This window comes from Zootoca vivipara, chromosome 9, assembly GCF_963506605.1.
Source record: "Zootoca vivipara chromosome 9, rZooViv1.1, whole genome shotgun sequence".
Classification (NCBI taxonomy): domain Eukaryota; kingdom Metazoa; phylum Chordata; class Lepidosauria; order Squamata; family Lacertidae; genus Zootoca; species Zootoca vivipara.
In genome coordinates, this window is record NC_083284.1 from 75,447,299 (window position 1) to 75,467,292 (window position 19,994).

The 19,994-nt window shown below is 45.7% G+C and overlaps 1 protein-coding gene across 4 annotated transcripts in view; it reads right to left on the bottom strand.

Annotated features, from left to right (window-relative positions):
• BOD1L1 (biorientation of chromosomes in cell division 1 like 1) overlaps positions 1-513 on the bottom strand; it is a 48,377-nt gene extending 47,864 nt beyond the window's left edge. For all 4 annotated transcript variants that reach the window (XM_060279071.1, XM_035112021.2, XM_060279070.1 and 1 more), the window contains exon 1: positions 155-513. In XM_060279071.1, coding sequence (XP_060135054.1) covers positions 155-442 — 288 coding nt within the window. In that variant the 5' untranslated portion in view covers positions 443-513. The remainder of the gene's footprint in view (positions 1-154) is intronic.
• Between the last annotated feature and the right edge of the window lie 19,481 nt (positions 514-19,994).

Below are 19,994 nucleotides of genomic sequence, written 5' to 3' on the forward strand. Positions count from 1 at the left end.
GACGGGGGAACGATTCCAGAAGCGCCTCCTGCTGCCGCCAGGGGCTGGTCCGAGGCGGGCACCAGGTGTGGGTGTGGCGGGAGGGCGCGAGTCCGACGCGCCCCCTGAGGCGAAGGGCCACCACCCCGTGGGACCCCGAGCGCCGTCCCCTCACCTTGGTGTCCACGTCGGCCAGGCAGTCGCGGCGGAACTGGTCGAAGAGGCCTTGGCTCTTGAGGCGGTTGAGGATGAGGGAGACGAGCTCTGGCTCGGCGGCGGCCGAGGAGGTGCCGGGGAGAGGCGGCGGAGGCTGCGGCTGAGGCGGCGGCGGAGGCGGCGGAGGGGGAGGCGGCGGCGGCTGGGCAGGAGGCGAGGCTGTTTTTGTTGTCGCTGTCGTCGCCGCCGCCGAGGCCGTCGCCGCTGGTGCTGCTGTTGCGGCTACGGCGCTGCCGCTGCTGGACATGTTGCTTCCTCACGCAGCGGCTGGTTACCGAGGAAGCAGCAGCAGCGGCGGCGGCGCTCCGCCCTCTCCGCCTCAACCCGGAAGCGGAAAAGGACTGTACCGGAAGTGTAAGACAACGAAACGCGAGGGGGGAAGAGCGGCACCGTCGGCCCATAAGGCGACCGTGGGAGGTGGGTGGGCGCTATTTCGCCGGCCAAAGTACGCGTGCGCGCAGCAGCAGAGGGGGCAAACAAAACAGACGTGCGACGACGTTCTGAAGGCCACGCCCCCTTGTTCTTGGCTCCGCCCCTGGGAATGTGTTTCTTTGCTGGAAGCCTCCTAGGTTCTCTGTCTGGGGAAAAGGCGGGGAATGGAGTTGAATGGAATGGAATAGAACAGAATAGAACGGAATGCAATGCAATGGAACAGAATGAAATAGAATGGAATGGAATGGAACAGAATGAAATATAGACCCTGCACCATCTTGAGGCTTATATTATCTACCCTGACTTGGAGCAGGTGTCTAGGGGTTCAGGCATGATTCTTCTTCAATCCTACCTGGAGATGTCAAGAACTGAAGCCGCGAACCTAATAAATGATAGGCTTGAACATGAAAAATGTGTTCTACTCTGCTTTTTTTCTTAAAAAAATGTTTAGGGGTACTCTCATTTTGCCTCAAGAAAATCACCATTTTATAGTTCAAATTGGGAAAAATAAATACTGTACAGTAAATGGACAAAAGTGCAAAGATTCACAAAATGTTTAGGGGTATGTGTACCCCTGCGTTCTCCTCCCCCAAAAGCACTGGTTCTACGATATTTAGTACAGCCCTACTCATACTGTGTTTTCCTCCTTTGGAGGATAATAGAAGGACCAGCCTGTACATGAGGTGGACAGAGGCCCCCACCTTGGGCGGCAGAATCCCAAGGGGTGGTGCCCTGCTTGTCCCTGCAGAAGTGAGGAGAAATGGCTGCAGCTTCTGGCAAGATCTCACTGCCGCCATCAATTCCCCAGAGCTGGAGACGTGGCTGCAGGGGCAACTTCTGAGTCACGGCAAGATCTTGTGGGGCTCTCAGGAGATTTTGCGTGCTCTCTTTCTCTTGGCATTCCCTCACTGGCACACAACTGCGTCTACGTGTGACATTGAGAAATAATTAAGTAATTCAAACCTGGAAATGGGAGGAGAGAGCATGGCTCACAAGGAAACCCTTTCTGGAGCCCGAAGAGGACATCAGGGCGGAGAAAGCCCTGAAGAGACCAGAGGCTTTTAAAAATGCTGCTCAGCCTCCCCACCTAACAGCTTATGTGGAGGATAGTGCAGGGGCCGCTTATCCTAGGCACCCTCCAGTCTCTTGCCAGCCCCAGAGCTTCAATTCTATTGCGGATATTTTTGGATGCAGTATTTTTTGTATGTATAGAAGAGAAAGTGGCAGAGAGGGCGTTTAAAGGGTGTTTAGATGGTTTTCCCCCTCACTTTATGATATTTCACTTACATGCGCAGGGGCCAAGAATGTAACCCCTACATAAGTGAGGAGTCGCCTGCATATGAGTCAGAACACCCAGCCATGGATCCCATACATCACATCTGATTTGCTCCTCATATGAGCAGCTTTTAAAGTACCAGGTGCTCAGATCCAAGCATGGGAGGCAGCAGGCCAGCTGGCTAAAAGCCCAGAGACAAGTGCCCTCACTGACAATTTACCCAGACCAAGGAAAGTCAGCAGATCTCTTGTGTTTTTATAGCTCTTCAACGGCAATCGCTTCCTCCTTGATTACAGGCGATTATGTTAAAAGTCTCATCTGGAATTGTCTGTACAGTATCTTCTTCCACCATCTCATCTCAGTGATTCTAGGGGACAGATGAAATTTAGCCCAAGTTTTGGGATTAGTTATCGGTTGCAGTGGGAGTGGACCGAAAGCAAATCTCACTCAGCCTAAACACTGCCCCCCTCTCCCCAAGCCTCTGAATCTTGAGCCACAAGTTCTCACAGGCGAATGTTTGGCCCAGCACTACATAAAAGGGGTCTGAGCTGCCATTAACATGTTGAATTCGTTCTTTACCCTCCTTCCAACTCAAAAATAGGCCCCACTTAAAATTGTTTGCGATTAAATGTGTGCATGTATCACTTAGTGTAGAAAATCGGATGAATCCCACACCAATTTTATTAATGTTCTGAAACTCAGAAATGTATCAGAGAATGTGGACAGCTACCCAAATGCCTGAAAAGTGGGGGCGAGAGATAAATGTTAACTGTGAATATCTTCAACACCAGGGAGAACTTTCTGACAGTAAGAGCTGTTCAACTGTGGAAGAGTCTTCCTAGGGAGGTTGTGAACTCTGCTTCCTTGGAGGTTTTTAAGCAGAGGTTGGAAGGTACAGTATCTGTCATGGATGCTTTAGTTGAGATTCCTGCATTGCAAGGGGTTGGACTAGATGATCCTCGGGATCCCTTCCAACTCTACAATTCTGCGATTCTATGATTCACTAGGAAATGTCTGATTGGTGTTTTCAGTATTCCCCAATGCACCTTTTTGGTCAGTCACACAATTTATCTCAGTTTCACAGTATTCCCACTGAATGTCAATATTCCCCAAATTTAGGATAGTCAAATGTCATAGCATGACAGTGCATTGTGCGTACATGAGAACGGGTGCATAGTTCAGATGACCACAGGTATCCAAATATTCCCTTTCTTATGCTGCTTTATGCACCCTCTTTACCTGCTGTCTGCCATATGGACCATTCAGTGTTTGCCTGGAGAACGTCACATGTGAGGTGACCCCAAAGGGTCAAGAACCACTGCCAGCTGCTTCATGTTTGCTCACAGCAGCTGCTTTGTATAAAAGAGAGCGATCTCCCACCCACCCCCACCCTCCAAATCACTGAATGGTGCTCTTTGGTTTAGATGGGTTAGGCAAGACAAATAAAGCCTTTGTTCAAGATTTGCTTATGTAAATCTTTGCTTGTTTACACATGCTGTTAAAGCATTGTGCCAGCAGGTGGCAATGTCTTACCTTTTAAAAACTCTGCTCCTTAATGGTGAGTTTGAGTCTTTGAGGCCAACCAGCAATGCCCAACACCAGCTTGCGCCTTTTGAACTACTGTACATACTGCATAAATAGGCTATGCCTCCATGGCAAACAACTTGAGATCTCAGGCTAGAACTCATATGTAATATTTAGATGCTTGCTTCAGCAGTTTGCTTTAAAACTTGTAGAAAGGACTCCCTCAGAAGGTGGCAGACTCTCCTTCCTTGCAGGTTTTTAAGCAGAGGCTGGATGGCCATCTGTCATGGATGCTCTGGCTGAGATTCCTGCATTGCAGGGGGCTGGACTAGAGGACCCTCAGGGTCCCTTCCAGCTCTACAATTCGACAATTCTATGATTCTATGATATGGATGCATCTGTTGTATTTTTTGTTGTTTTTGTTTAGTTGTGTAGTCATGTCTAACTCTTCGTGATCCCTTGGACCAGAGCATGCCAGGCACTCCTGTCTTCCACTGCCTCCCACAGTTTGGTCAGACTCATGTTGGTGGCTTCGAGAACACTGTCCATCCATCTCGTCCTCTGTCGTCCCCTTCTCCTAGTGCCCTCAATCTTTCCCAACATCAGAGTCTTTTCCAGGGAGTCTTCTCTTCTCATGAGGTGGCCAAAGTCTTGGAGCCTCAGCTTCACGATCTGTCCTTCCAGTGAGCACTCAGGGCTGATTTCCTTAAGAATGGATAGGTTTGATCTTCTTGCAGTCCATGGGACTTTCAAGAGTCTCCTCCAGCACCATAATTCAAAAGCATCTATTCTTCAGCGAGGCGATCAGCCTTCTTTATGGTCCAGCTCTCACTTACATACATCACTACTGGGAAAACCATAGCTTTAACTATACGGACCTTTGTCGGCAAGGTGATGTCTCTGCTTTTTAAGATGCTGTCTAGGTTTGTCATTGCTTTTCTCCCAAGAAGCAGGCGTCTTTTAATTTCGTGACTGCTGTCACCATCTGCAGTGATCATGGAGCCCAAGAAAGTAAAATCTCTCACTGCCATTCCAATTGCCTGCTGGTTTTAAAGAAACTCGTCATATGTACACATTAAAGTGCAGGGAATTAATGTTCTAAAATAAAACTTAGCTATATTTAATCTAAACGTCCCACCCAGCATGCAAGTGTATGCTGATTTCTTTCCTTCCCATCTCAAAACTGGAACAGCTCTTCCACAGCAGCCATCCATGAGATTGGGCAGGATTCATGTCCTCCCAAGGGGTGGCCTTGCCTGCATACTTCATCCACTTCTACCCGCAAACAAAATAGCTTTCTTTGTTTTGATGTTCTTCAGAATACCCATCTAGGGCCCCAAATGTATTTGATTTAGTTGAAGAAGTGACCCAGGCTATTTTGGACCTGGAAGAGGTTGAGGTTCTCAACCAAACATTTACCTATGTCCATTTATCTCTGGGAGAGCAGATTGAATGGTGGCGGCACAGCTTTTGTGTCTAGGCATGTCACAGTGTCCTGTTGCATCAGAAGCGGTTTAGTCATTCTGGCCACATGACCCGGAAAGCTGTCAGTGGACAAATGCTGGCTCCCTTGGCAAGATGAGCGCCGCACCCCATGGTTGCCTTTGACTGGACCCAACCACCCGGGGTCCTTTCCCTTTTCCCTTTACCATTCAGAAGCAAGTCCTTTTGAATTCCATGGGGTTTCCTCCCAAGGAAGTGCAATTAAGATTGCAGCCAGCCTGCGGCTCCATGTTTTTCCACTTCATTACCTTTTACCATTCTTATGAAACATTTGTGTGATCAGATTTGCGTTTTGTTTTTCTGAATTAAACGGTCTAAACTTTTGTCAAATAAACACATTTCCCAAGAGTGTGATACTTCTAGAACTGGATCTAGATACAGATATGGCTCCCCATCCGTGCAAGGATCTCCCTGGTGAGGTCTGCCTGGTGCCTTCTCTGACATCTAAGCACTTACCTCTCCCCCTGCCTCCCCAAACCCGGCTATTATGGACTCAGCAGATTTTCTTCTGCTGTTGGTGTTTCCTATGGTTGCTGTTGGGGGGGGCTGAGGGGAGTTGTTTCTGTATATGTGTATATGAACTGCAAGCCTTTGTATAAGAATGTTAGATTTTCTTATGAATTTTTAGTGGTATGATGTATTTATGTTTACAGACCCTCCAAGTGTCCCCATTTTTCAGGGACGGTCCCGGATTTACAGAAGCCATCCTGGTTTCTGATTCGATCCCGGAATGTCCTGCTTTTTCTTGTTGTTGTTGTTGTTTAGTCGTTTAGTCGTGTCCGACTCTTCGTGACCCCATGGACCATAGCACGCCAGGCACTCCTGTCTTGCACTGCCTCCCGTAGTTTGGTCAAACTCATGTTCGTAGCTTCGAGAACACTGTCCAACCATCTTGTCCTCTGTCGTCCCCTTCTCCTAGTGCCCTCAATCTTTCCCAACATCAGGGTCTTTTCCAAGGATTCTTCTCTTCTCATGAGGTGGCCAAAGTCTTGGAGCCTCAGCTTCACGATCTGTCCTTCCAGGGAGCACTCAGGGCTGATTTCCTTAAGAATGGATAGGTTTGATCTTCTTGCAGTCCATGGGACTTTCAAGAGTCTCCTCCAGCACCATAATTCAAAAGCATCTATTCTTCAGCGAGGCGATCAGCCTTCTTTATGGTCCAGCTCTCACTTACATACATCACTACTGGGAAAACCATAGCTTTAACTATACGGACCTTTGTCGGCAAGGTGATGTCTCTGCTTTTTAAGATGCTGTCTAGGTTTGTCATTGCTTTTCTCCCAAGAAGCAGGCGTCTTTTAATTTCGTGACTGCTGTCACCATCTGCAGTGATCATGGAGCCCAAGAAAGTAAAATCTCTCACTGCCATTCCAATTGCCTGCTGGTTTTAAAGAAACTCGTCATATGTACACATTAAAGTGCAGGGAATTAATGTTCTAAAATAAAACTTAGCTATATTTAATCTAAACGTCCCACCCAGCATGCAAGTGTATGCTGATTTCTTTCCTTCCCATCTCAAAACTGGAACAGCTCTTCCACAGCAGCCATCCATGAGATTGGGCAGGATTCATGTCCTCCCAAGGGGTGGCCTTGCCTGCATACTTCATCCACTTCTACCCGCAAACAAAATAGCTTTCTTTGTTTTGATGTTCTTCAGAATACCCATCTAGGGCCCCAAATGTATTTGATTTAGTTGAAGAAGTGACCCAGGCTATTTTGGACCTGGAAGAGGTTGAGGTTCTCAACCAAACATTTACCTATGTCCATTTATCTCTGGGAGAGCAGATTGAATGGTGGCGGCACAGCTTTTGTGTCTAGGCATGTCACAGTGTCCTGTTGCATCAGAAGCGGTTTAGTCATTCTGGCCACATGACCCGGAAAGCTGTCAGTGGACAAATGCTGGCTCCCTTGGCAAGATGAGCGCCGCACCCCATGGTTGCCTTTGACTGGACCCAACCACCCGGGGTCCTTTCCCTTTTCCCTTTACCATTCAGAAGCAAGTCCTTTTGAATTCCATGGGGTTTCCTCCCAAGGAAGTGCAATTAAGATTGCAGCCAGCCTGCGGCTCCATGTTTTTCCACTTCATTACCTTTTACCATTCTTATGAAACATTTGTGTGATCAGATTTGCGTTTTGTTTTTCTGAATTAAACGGTCTAAACTTTTGTCAAATAAACACATTTCCCAAGAGTGTGATACTTCTAGAACTGGATCTAGATACAGATATGGCTCCCCATCCGTGCAAGGATCTCCCTGGTGAGGTCTGCCTGGTGCCTTCTCTGACATCTAAGCACTTACCTCTCCCCCTGCCTCCCCAAACCCGGCTATTATGGACTCAGCAGATTTTCTTCTGCTGTTGGTGTTTCCTATGGTTGCTGTTGGGGGGGGGGGGCTGAGGGGAGTTGTTTCTGTATATGTGTATATGAACTGCAAGCCTTTGTATAAGAATATTAGATTTTCTTATGAATTTTTAGTGGTATGATGTATTTATGTTTACAGACCCTCCAAGTGTCCCCATTTTTCAGGGACGGTCCCGGATTTACAGAAGCCATCCTGGTTTCTGATTCGATCCCGGAATGTCCTGCTTTTTCTTGTTGTTGTTGTTGTTTAGTCGTTTAGTCGTGTCCGACTCTTCGTGACCCCATGGACCATAGCACGCCAGGCACTCCTGTCTTGCACTGCCTCCCGTAGTTTGGTCAAACTCATGTTCGTAGCTTCGAGAACACTGTCCAACCATCTTGTCCTCTGTCGTCCCCTTCTCCTAGTGCCCTCAATCTTTCCCAACATCAGGGTCTTTTCCAAGGATTCTTCTCTTCTCATGAGGTGGCCAAAGTATTGGAGCCTCAGCTTCACGATCTGTCCTTCCAGGGAGCACTCAGGGCTGATTTCCTTAAGAATTGATAGGTTTGATCTTCTAGCAGTCCATGGGACTCTCAAGAGTCTCCTCCAGCACCATAATTCAAGAGCATCAATTCTTCGGCGATCAGCCTTCTTTATGGTCCAGCTCTCACTTCCATACATCACTACTGGGAAAACCATAGCTTTAACTATACGGACCTTTGTCGGCAAGGTGATGTCTCTGCTTTTTAAGATGCTGTCTAGGTTTGTCATTGCTTTTCTCCCAAGAAGCAGGCGTCTTTTAATTTCGTGACTGCTGTCACCATCTGCAGTGATCAAGGAGCCCAAGAAAGTAAAATCTCTCACTGCCTCCATTTCTTCCCCTTCTATTTGCCAGGAGGTGATGGGACCAGTGGCCATGATCTTGGTTTTTTTGATGTTGAGCTTCAGACCATATTTTGCGCTCTCCTCTTTCACCCTCATTAAAAGGTTCTTTAATTCCTCCTCACTTTCTGCCATCAAGGTTGTGTCATCTGCATATCTGAGGTTGTTGATATTTCTTCCGGCAATCTTAATTCCTGCTTGGGATTCATCTAGTCCAGCCTTTCGCATGATGAATTCTGCATATAAGTTAAATAAGCAGGGAGACAATATACAACCTTGTCGTACTCCTTTCCCAATTTTGAACCACTCAGTTGTTCCATATCCAGTTCTAACTGTAGCTTCTTGTCCCACATAGAGATTTCTCAGGAGACAGATGAGGTGATCAGGCACTCCCATTTCTTTAAGAACTTGCCATAGTTTGCTGTGGTCGACACAGTCAAAGGCTTTTGCATAGTCAATGAAGCAGAAGTAGACGTTTTTCTGGAACTCTCTAGCTTTCTCCATAATCCAGCGCATGTTTGCTATTTGGTCTCTGGTTCCTCTGCCCTTTCGAAATCCAGCTTGCACTTCTGGGAGTTCTCGGTCCACATACTGCCTAAGCCTGCCTTGTAGAATTTTAAGCATAACCTTGCTAGCGTGTGAAATGAGCGCAATTGTGCGGTAGTTGGAGCATTCTTTGGCACTGCCCTTCTTTGGAATTGGGATGTAGACTGATCTTCTCCAATCCTCTGGCCATTGCTGAGTTTTCCAAACTTGCTGGCATATTGGGTGTAGCACCTTAACAGCATCATCTTTTAAAATTTTAAATAGTTCAGCTGGAATATCATCACTTCCACTGGCTTTGTTATTAGCAGTGCTTTCTAAGGCCCATTTGACTTCACTCTCCAAGATGTCTGGCTCAAGGTCAGCAACCACACTACCTGGGGTGTACGAGACCTCCACATCTTTCTGGTATAATTCCTCTGTGTATTCTTGCCACCTCTTCTTGATGTCTTCTGCTTCTGTTAGGTCCTTACCACTTTTGTCCTTGATTATGGTAATCTTTGTACGAAATGTTCCTTTCATATCTCCAATTTTCTTGAACAGATCTCTGGTTTTCCCCATTCTATTGTTTTCCTCTATTTCTTTGCATTGCTCATTTAAGAAGACCCTCTTATCTCTCCTTGCTGTTTTTTGGAAATCTGCATTCAGTTTCCTGTATCTTTCCCTATCTCCCTTGCATTTTGCTTGCCTCCTCTCCTCCGCTATTCGTAAGGCCTCGTTGGACAGCCATTTTGCCTTCTTGCATTTCCTTTTCCTTGGGATGGTTTTCGTTGCTGCCTCCTGTATAATGTTACGAGCCTCCATCCATAGTTCTTCAGGCACTCTGTCCACCAAATCTAAATCCTTAAACCTGTTCCTCACTTCCACTGTGTATTCATAAGGGATTTGATTCAGATTGTATCTTAGTGGCCCAGTGGTTTTTCCTACTTTCTTCAGTTTAAGCTGGAATTTTGCTGTAAGAAGCTGATGATCTGAGTTACAGTCAGCTCCAGGTCTTGTTTTTGCTGACTGTATAGAGCTTCTCCATCTTTGGCTGCAGAAAATATAATCAATCTGATTTCGATGCTGCCCATTTGGTGATATCCATGTGTAGAGTCGTCTCTTGTGTTGTTGGAAGAGAGTGTTTGTGATGACCAGCTTGTTCTCTTGACAGAACTCTATTAGCCTTTGCCCTGCTTCATTTTGAACTCCAAGGCCAAACTTGCCAGTTGTTCCTTTTATCTCTTGATTCCCTACTTTAGCATTCCAATCCCCTGTAATGAGAAGAACATCCTTCTTTGGTGTCATTTCTAGAAGGTGTTGTAGGTCTTCATAGAATTGGTCAATTTCACTTTCTTCAGCACCGGTAGTTGGTGCATAAACTTGGATTACTGTGATGTTAAAAGGTCTGCCTTGGATTCGTATCGAGATCATTCTGTCATTTTTGAGATTGCAACCCATTACAGCTTTTGCCACTCTTTTGTTGACTATGAGGGCCACTCCATTTCTTCTACAGGATTCTTGCCCACAGTAGTAGATATGATAGTCACCCGAACTGAATTCACCCATTCCCTTCCATTTTAGTTCACTGATGCCCAGGATGTCGATATTTATTCTTGTCATCTCATTTTTGACCACATCCAGCTTACCTCTATTCATGGTTCTTACATTCCAGGTTCCTATGCAATATTTTTCTTTACAGCATCGGACTTTCCTTTCGCTTCCAGGCATATCCGCAACTGAGCGTCCTTTCGGCTTTGGCCCAGCCGCTTCATCAGCTCTGAATCTACTTGTACTTGTCCTCCGCTCTTCCTCAGTAGCATGTTGGACGCCTTCCGACCTGAGGGGCTCATCTTCCAGCGTCATAACTTTTATATGCCTGTTGTCTTTGTCCATGGAGTTTTCTTGGCAGGGATACTGGAGTGGCTTGCCAGTTCCTTCTCCAGGTGGATCACGTTTAGTCAAAACTCTCCACTATGACCTGTCCATCTTGGGTGGCCCTGCATGGCATAGCTCATAGCTTCTCTGAGTTATTCAAGCCCCTTCGCCTCGACAAGGCATTGATCCATGAAGGGGGCTTTTTCTTAGGACGTCCCTATTTTCATCGGAGAAATGTTGGAGGGTATGAAGTTATGTGACTCCCGAACCAAGGAGATAAATGACTATACAATGTTTAGAAGACATCTGAAGGCAGCCCTCTATAGGGAAGTATATGTTTTGATATATGTTGGAAGCCGCCCAGAGAAGCTGGGGCAACCCAGTCAGATGGAGTATAAATAATAAAATTATTATTAAGTATTGTCCCTGTTATACCCAATTGCAAATTCAAATGTATCCCTATCATGTTTTATGACTTCCCTATCATGTTTTGTGCGAGCTATAACTGGTCTGTAACTGAAATAATAAATTCATTCATTCAAATTATTAATTATATGGAAGAGGACCTCCCTATTTTCACCCGAGAAAAGTTGGAGGGTATGTGTTTATGTTTTAAACACAAATTGCTTGGGGACTTTGATAACAAAAAATATATATAATAAAATGACAACAGCAATACCTTTCCTGGAAGATATTTTTCTTTTAAAACCAAACCATCAATATCCTCAACCTGCAATGACTTCATTTTGTAAAAAGAAAACCCAAACAGCAAACTGGGATAGCATATATACTTTATTTCACCTTAAAGCTCAACAAGAACTTTGAATTGCACAACGGTGATAACAAAGTGTGCTGAAGTATGCTGTCGACCTGAGATTGCCATAAACCCTGCAATATCTCTGCAGTTACGGCATCAGGAATTGCAAGGAGCAGGTTGTAAGGTAGTACAGCTCCTGGGAACTATTGTCAGAATTTAATGAGTCTGCATTTATGGCTCAAGGACAGGCATGCGTGGAATAATGTCTTATGTTATTGCAGTCCTCTCAAGCTATATACAGTGTCCCAACACAGATCCTGGTTGCAGCAACCAGCTAGGAAGTGTTACCTTTTAATTTTTAGACCTTCTTCACAAGCAGAGTGGGCAAGAGTGTAAAGAACCTTGCAGACATGCTAATGGATGCATATAGCGTTCTTCATGAGATGTCCTATTGGGGCCATGAGCAGGAGCCCGTGGACTAAAATGGGGTCCAGAGAGGTAGACTTAGTGGCAGGTAGTCAAAAGGATGGTCAATATATCTGTGCTATTGACCTAGATATGACCACCCAATCTCACTGGGACCCCAAGGCATAATATGAAGAAGGATAACCACCACAAGGCAGTTCAAACAGCCCATTCTCCTACTGTACTATCAACTCTCTATCAAATCATAACCACAATATTATAACTGAATCATTTCTGTTGCTCATAGATCAAATCCTACTCGCAAGTTCATCATACTATAATATTTCTTTAAATAGTCCAAAAAAGGCATCCATTCTTCCCTAATAATAATAATAATAATAATTTATTTATACCCCGCCCATCTGGCTGGGTTTCCCCAGCCACTCTGGGCATCTTCCAACAGAAAAATGAAATAAAATAATCTATTAAACATTAAAAGCTTCCCTAAACAGGGCTGCCTTCAGATGTCTTCTAAAAATCTGGTACAGTAGCTGTTTTTCTCTTTGACATCTGATGGGAGGGCGTTCCAAAGGGCGGGCGCCACTACCGAGAAGGTCCTCTGCCTGGTTCCCTGCAACTTGGCTTCTCGCAGCGAGGGAGCTGCCAGAAGGCCCTCGGTACTGGACCTCAGTGTCCGGGCAGAACGATGGGGGTGGAGACGCTCCTTCAGGTATACTGGACCGAGACCATTTAGGGCTTTCAAGGTCAGCACCAACACTTTGAACTGTGCTCGGAAACGTACTGGGAGCCAATGTAGACCTTTCAAGACCGGTGTTATGTGGTCTCTAAATCTAAAGCACTCATCATTAGATTCTCTTAATTTTGCCAGTTCTGCATAGTCCATTATCTTACTGATCCAGTCTTCTTGGGTTGGAACTTCTTCTCCCTTCCATTTCTCTGCATATAAAATCATAGCTGCTCTTGCTTGGGGGAATTTCTGCCCCTAAAATCCCTAACTGAAACGTTTTGGGCTTTTTGATATACTCATTCTAAACATCTTTTTTATCTTGTCATGTATCATTTCCCCAAATACACTCGCTTTCTTGCAAGTCCCATCACATATGGGGAAAAAATCATCTACCTGTTTACACTTTCCTCACTGTTTCATAAATTCATGGCACACATCAGTGGGTTTTTTAAAATGTGTGACACTGAACTTGCAATAAAAAATACTTTTATCATCTCTTTATGACAGCCAGGAACTTCCCTTCTAGAAAAGCCTTAAGCAGACCAGGATTGCTATGCTCATATTTCAAGATGGCAGCATGCTACCTTGGCCTCAGAGTGGATGCTGCATCTACTTTCTGCTGAATGGCAAGTAGGGAACGAGTGATTGGTGGGAAGGCCAGCATTTGTGGGGTGGCCTATGGCCTTTTTTGCTCATGTTTTGTGTTGTAATGTATGTACAGTGGTGCCTCGCTTAACGAATGCCCTGTTTAACGAAATTTCCGCTTAACGAAAGGATTTTTCGAGCGGAGGTTGCCTTGCTAGACGAATTCGTTTTATGAAAAATTCGCCTAGCAAATCGCGGTTTCCCATAGGAATGCATTGAAATTCAATTAATGCGTTCCTATGGGCAAAAAAAAATATCAAAAAAAAAATCAATGCATTCCTATGGGATTCACTAGACGAATTTTTCGTTATAAGAAAAGACCCGTGGAATGAATCAAATTCGTCTAGCGAGGCACCACTGTAGGTGTTTTGTCTGGTTTCAGGAGGTGGTTGCGAGCACTGGCAGTCCCTGCCTGCTGCAAGATGTGTATTTTGTGGGGCCGAGGATGGTTCTTTGTAACTCTAAATGTGCTCCAAGGAAGTATATAGTTGTTATATACTGAGCTTGGATCCTAGAACAATAGGCAAGTAGGATCCTAGAAGGCAGCATCCTGATTGGTCTGCAGGAGCTGCCCAATCCAGCCCCAGGAGGAAGTGAATCAGCAACCTGATTGGCCTGCAGCAGCCCAATCAGGCTCCAGGAGGGGAGTTGAATAAGCCAACCACGCGGGACCCGTTGTGTAAATAATGTATATATAGCCAGAGGTTTTTTGGGAAGACTGACTCCCTGTTTGCCGTGAACTGAAATAAAGAGCATGAAATCAACACTCGACTCCGAGTATATTTCAATAATCATGACTGTTCTTGAATGAACCTGCGTCCCCAAATGCTTTGAGCTGTGACCAGTTGTGCTGCCAACCACAGCAGACCTCAATGGAGGGAGAAGCCAGTCAACCAGCCAAGTCTCGGGGGGTGGGGGGAGGTACTTGCCTGGAGGCAGAGTCCGTATACACGGTCCAGTCCAGTCCTAAGGTCAGGAGTATCTCAGTTCACAAAGTCAGACGATCCGGGGGTCAAGAAAGCTCCAAGGTCACAAGAAGCAAGAAGCAGCAAGGTCTGATCAGGAACGACAAATGTTGTTCCCAGCAACTGATCGAGGCTGGAAACCCTGCTTAAGAAAGCTGTAGCCAGCCAGTTCTCACCAGGAGCAAGAAGGCTGATCAGCAGCAGATGGAATCACTTCGCCTTCTGCTCCTTCAGGCTGCTGTTCAGCAGGTGAAGCTGACTACTGGCCCATGACACATACTGTAGTTGGCAGTATGAGGAACAAGTTTCTCCTTTTTGTATTTCTCGTTTTGGTCTTCCATCCTTGCTTATTTCTGGTTTAGCTTATGTGCCACTGACAGGGCTGGTGCTACCGTGAGGTGGAGGAACGAGGTTGCTGCCTTAGGCGACAGGAAGAAACTGCAAGGTGTTCAAGAACAGAGCTATGTTTGCCACACAACCTGCTCTGTACCCCTAAGCTCCACGCAGGGAGGGTGGAAGACTGTTCTGTTATTAGTGTTGTAGATGTCATTCCCAGTCCAACTACCTTCTGTATCTGGGACAAGGGGTGCCATTCTGTCCATGGGAAAATGTCTTGGGCCAATCCTGACCACTGCTAAACTTCAGTGTGCTCAGCCAGACCAACAAGGCAGATAGTGATAGATAGTGAAGCAAGTGACATGGCAAGACATGGCTTTTACAACACTTTCCAGGCCAGCTGATACCCAGCCCCAGTGCCAACAATGCCTTGCTTTGTTCTCACTCTGTGTTGCTTTTAGGAAAAGGTAAAGGGGCCCCTGACCATCAGGTCCAGTCGTGTCCGACTCTGGGGTTGCGGCGCTCATCTCGCTCTATAGGCCGAGGGAGCCAGCGTTTGTCCGCAGACAGCTCCCGGGTCATGTGGCCAACATGACAAAGCTGCTTCTGGCGAACCAGAGCAGCGCACAGAAACGCTGTTTACCTTCCCGCCGGAGCGGTCCCTATTTATCTACTTGCACTTTGATGTGCTTTCGAACTGCTAGGTGGGCAGGAGCTGGGACTGAGCAATGGGAACTCACCCCGTTGCAGGGATTCAAACCGCCGACCTTCTGATCAGCAAGCCCTAGGCTCAGTGGTTTAACCCACAGCGCCACCTGGGTCCCTGGTTGCTTTTACTTCATGTCAAAAGCCCCTCAGTGCACCCAACCCTCTCTTGCTTCCAGGACCTTGCATAAGCTGAGCCTGGTCCTCATATCAAATCTCTGCAAGATTTTTATGGTTATTTTCTTTCATGGGTCATGGTTCCCATTTGGATCTCTGAGGATACAGCATCATATGCTGTTTCAGGTGTCATCCACTTCTCTATAAAAACTGTGGACTAACCATCTTGTGGATGAGTAGATGGGGAGGAGCAAAGGTTTCACTTCTCCACTGCTGTGCATGCAAAGGAAAGGAAAAGCAAGATTGGGCACAATCAACAGAAGATTGTGCTTACCGCTGACTCTTCCCAAGCCTCATTCACTTGCTTCCTGGAGAATTGCGCCCATATCTTTTGTGCTCTTTGAAATAGCCACACGAGCACTTTCACATAGCTGGATAACTTCACAGCCAAGGAGAAAACTGACTTTCAAGGACAGCAGTAAAACTCCAAACAGCCTCTTGGACTCATCCGAGTGTGGCTGGATTCCAAGTTCCCTTTTCTTTCTTCCCTACCTAGTGAGCTTTATCTCCTGGATGACTTCCAACCTTCTAAAAGTTTTATACACAATACCTTTCTGTACATCCCGGTTTCTCAACTAATCTTATTTATTGGTGCATCATTTTTCAAGAGAGGACTCTGCTCTTTTATAGAGCTATCTTGCAGTTCTATATAATATATTAGCTACCTGGTGGAAGAGCTGTTAACTCCAAAATGCTGTTGTTTGCTTGGTTAGTTGGAACAATGTTTTCCCCTCTTCTGCCATCTTTCAGTCTATAATACGATTGAAACTAGCCGTGTGTATGCGCCTAAATCCCCAGTGCTTGGTGCAGATACTCTGTCTCTAAAAATGTACTATTTTCTGTGTTCTGGAAAATAGGAGCAATTCCCATCCACCATTTGGACGGGGGCGGAAGTCTGACTGCAGTAATAGTATTAGCAGTAATAGCTAATGCTATTCCAGGCTGCACCAAAAACAGTCTAGTGTCCATATCAAGGAAAGGATAGGCACCAACTCCTAGGGGCCCAGATCCCATCGCCCCACATAAAATATTTGGGAATCCTGTGTCCAGTTCTGGGCACTACTATTTAAGAAGGATATCGACAAGCTGGAATGTGTGCAGATGATAAAATGCCTGGGAACAGAGCCTTATGAGGAACTGTTGAAGGAGCTGGGTATGCTTATCCTGGGAAAGAGGCAACCATAGCTGCCAAGTCTGCCGTATTCCCCGGGAAATCCCCGTTTTTCCAGCTGTTCCTAGCTGAAAAAATGGAATTTTTTGTTTTTCCCCGGTTTATTCTGGTGCGGCGGCCATTTTGGAACTGGGCGGAGCATGCTCAGAAGCTACTTTTGATGCTGCTCTGCCCAGTTCCAAAATGGCTGCAGTGCGACTTCTGGCGTGGTGGCCATTTTGGAACTGGGCAAAGCAGCATCAAAAGTCATTTCTGAGCCACTTCAAAAATGGCAGCAGCGCTACTTCTGGTCTGCTACTTCCACCCGGTCCCTTATTTCTCCGACAGCAACTTGGCAGGTATGGAGGCAACTGAGAGGAAATATGATTCCACTGCCAATTTGCAAAATGCCCAGCCAGAGAGCATCAATTCATTTACAAATATTACAGGGAGGACTTTTGCTTACGATGGATGGGTTGGTGGCAGGAATGCCAACAAGATTTTCTGGGCCTGGTACACTGTATGTGGATTGGGCCCCCGCATCCTGCCTCTCCTCCACCACAACCTAGTGACAAGAATGGCTACTTATGTATATATATTAACTTAGGCTAGCCTACCTCACATCATTGCCAAAACAAGATGACACCTGATTGGCTCTCTAAACACTCCTTTTTCTGGTTATTTGGCTATAACCTCTGATAGAATACAGATAACCGAACAAACATTGTTGCATTACATTCTTCATTAGATCTTTCCACTGATATATAATTTTATGGTATTACTCCAAAACAAAGTGATGTTATGAGCCATCAAACCTCGGAAATACACTTTCTCCAAAAGGTTTACCACAATTTTGGCCACTAGTGTACCCCTGTAAACAAAAGGGCTAGAATTATCACCATTTAAAAATTGGAAGCTGGAACATTCAGCAAAGTGACCTAGAACGTACCTGAGGGACGCAGGCTTCCACAATAGTGCCTCTCTGCCGACTTCATGCCTATGGTCTTGGGGCATGGGCATAGCCAGGATTTTTTTGGAGGGGCAGCCTTTAGGGGGGGAGAACCACATATTTGTATTGTTTTTCCTGTTTTTTGGGGCAGCAACCCAGGCTGCCCGCCCTTGGCTACACCCATGTCTTGGGGCAGGTCCCTACTTGGTTTGCAAGCTGTTCATCGTGCAGGCCTGATTCGGAGAGAAGCAACAGTGAGTGCTACAAAAGGAAATTCTCAATTTTTTTCCTTCATTAAGCCTGAAAGTGAATGAGAAAGCCTGTCTCCATTAGATTTCCTCGCCCCACACAGCTATTCTTCTGAAGGCTAATTTACAGCCATTGCTGCCTGATGAAAACCAATTCTTCACAAAGAGGCATTCTTTGAATGGCCTGCACTGAGCCCTCAGGCGCTGGGCTAAATCCCAGTCTGTTGCCGGACTCACAAGTAGCAGCAGCCTCACATTCTGCAGCTGCAAGTACAGTATACATTGTGCTCCTTTCGGAACAATACTCAAAGAGGAACACATCTGGCAGGCTGGTTAGCCAACACAGTATTTAAATGATCTGGTCGGAAACACGGACCCATATGCTCAAACATTTCTCTGATGAAAATAGGAACGTCCTATTCCATCATCATCATCATCATCATCATCATCATCATCATCATCATCATCACAATAAGTTTTTTATTTATACCCTGCCCACCTGGCTGGGTTGCCCCAGCCAACATATATAAAACATAATAAACCATTAAACATTAAAATACTTCCCTATACTGGGCTGCCTATACTGGGCTGTCTTCTGAAAGTTGTATAGTTATTTATCTCCTTGGCTTGGGGGGGGTCACAGAATTCCATATCCTTCAACATTTCTCTGATGAAAATAGGGGTGTCCTAAGTAAAAGTAAGTAAAAGTGGGATGCGGGCTTGCCGATCAGAAGGTCGGCGGTTTGAATCCCTGCGACGGGGTGAACTTGAAAGCACATCAAAGTTTGAAAGCACATCAAAGTGCAAGTAGATAAATAGGTATCACTCCAAGCGGGAAGGTAAACGCCGTTTCCGTGTGCTGCTCTGGTTCGCCAGAAGTGGCTTTGTCATGCTGGCTGGCCACATGACCTGGAAGCTATACGCCGGCTCCCTCGGCCAGTAAAACGAGATGAGCGCTGCAACCCCAGAGTCATCTGTGACTGGACCTAACGGTCAGGGGTCCCTTTACCTTTAAGTAACATTAAGAGACATGGAAGGACAGATCGTGAAGCTGAGGCTCCAATACTTTGGCCACCTCATGAGAAGAGAAGAATCCTTGGAAAAGACCCTGATGTTGGGAAAGATTGAGGGCACTAGGAGAAGGGGACGACAGAGGACAAGATGGTTGGACAGTGTTCTCGAAGCTACGAACATGAGTTTGACCAAACTGCGGGAGGCAGTGGAAGACAGGAGTGCCTGGCGTGCTATGGTTCATGGGGTCACGAAGAGTCGGACACGACTAAACGACTAAACAACAAGAGACATTCCAGGATGAAATCAGAAACCGGGACAGCTTCTGTAAATCTGGGACTGTCCCTGGAAAATAGGGACACTTGAAGGGTCTGTGAACGTTTTAGCATTCCCAACACCAAAACTACTTATTTCATAAATAATTAGCTTAATTTGCCTCTATGTGTGTGCAAAAGTGGGGGTAGGGATATCCTATTCTTTTTCTAATTGTTTGTGCGAAAGATGGAGCTGGCAAACCTTTAAGAATTTTTATTTGGTTAACCACCTACCTTTTTTGCCAGCTAAGTAACCAAATATAAACACAAAGAGGTCTGCCCCTTACCTACAACCTCACAGATTAACATTTTTTTCTCACTGGGCGGTGCATGGCTTTCTGGCCTAGAATGGATCAATGGGAGGATGACCCTGCTAACTGATGTATTGGTGCAATGTTCAGTTTCCATGATGATATTGTTAGGAGTTTGGGTGCGGGGGGAGGGGGTGGAAAGTCAATTGTGTGCTGACTGAGTGCAAAATGCAAGTCTTAGGCGTTTGTAGCAACCTCACAGAATAAGAAGCAAAGTCAAAGCACATCAATAAATATTGAATTAGATTTCCAGTCTCTCCATTTTTATCTAATTACGGAGTGTTTGGAGACATATGGTAATTAAGCAGTTAAGAGGGCTATATTGAACACTGGGTAGTTATCCTCATAATCACCTCGCAAACTTCAAAGTGATCTGGCCCTCTCAATAAAAGCAGAAATAGATACATCCCTACTGGATGGATGAATTTATTTCCATTTTCTAAAGCTTGAAGGCAAATCTGGGCAAGTCCACCGACTTCACTGAATGTATTACCATGGATAGAAATTTGTTGGCATTTTAAATGTGGGTGGATGTTCCTTCAGGAGTCTGTTATCTATTATTCCCAGAATATGAGTTTCTGATTAGTGTAATTGACACAGAGCAGACAACAACAAAACCCCGGAGTGGCTGTGCAGCTGCTGTGAAAGGTAAATTCAATGATGGCATTAAACAGATTAATTCATTTAGGATGTATAATTTACAATGGTAATGAGGATTGTCT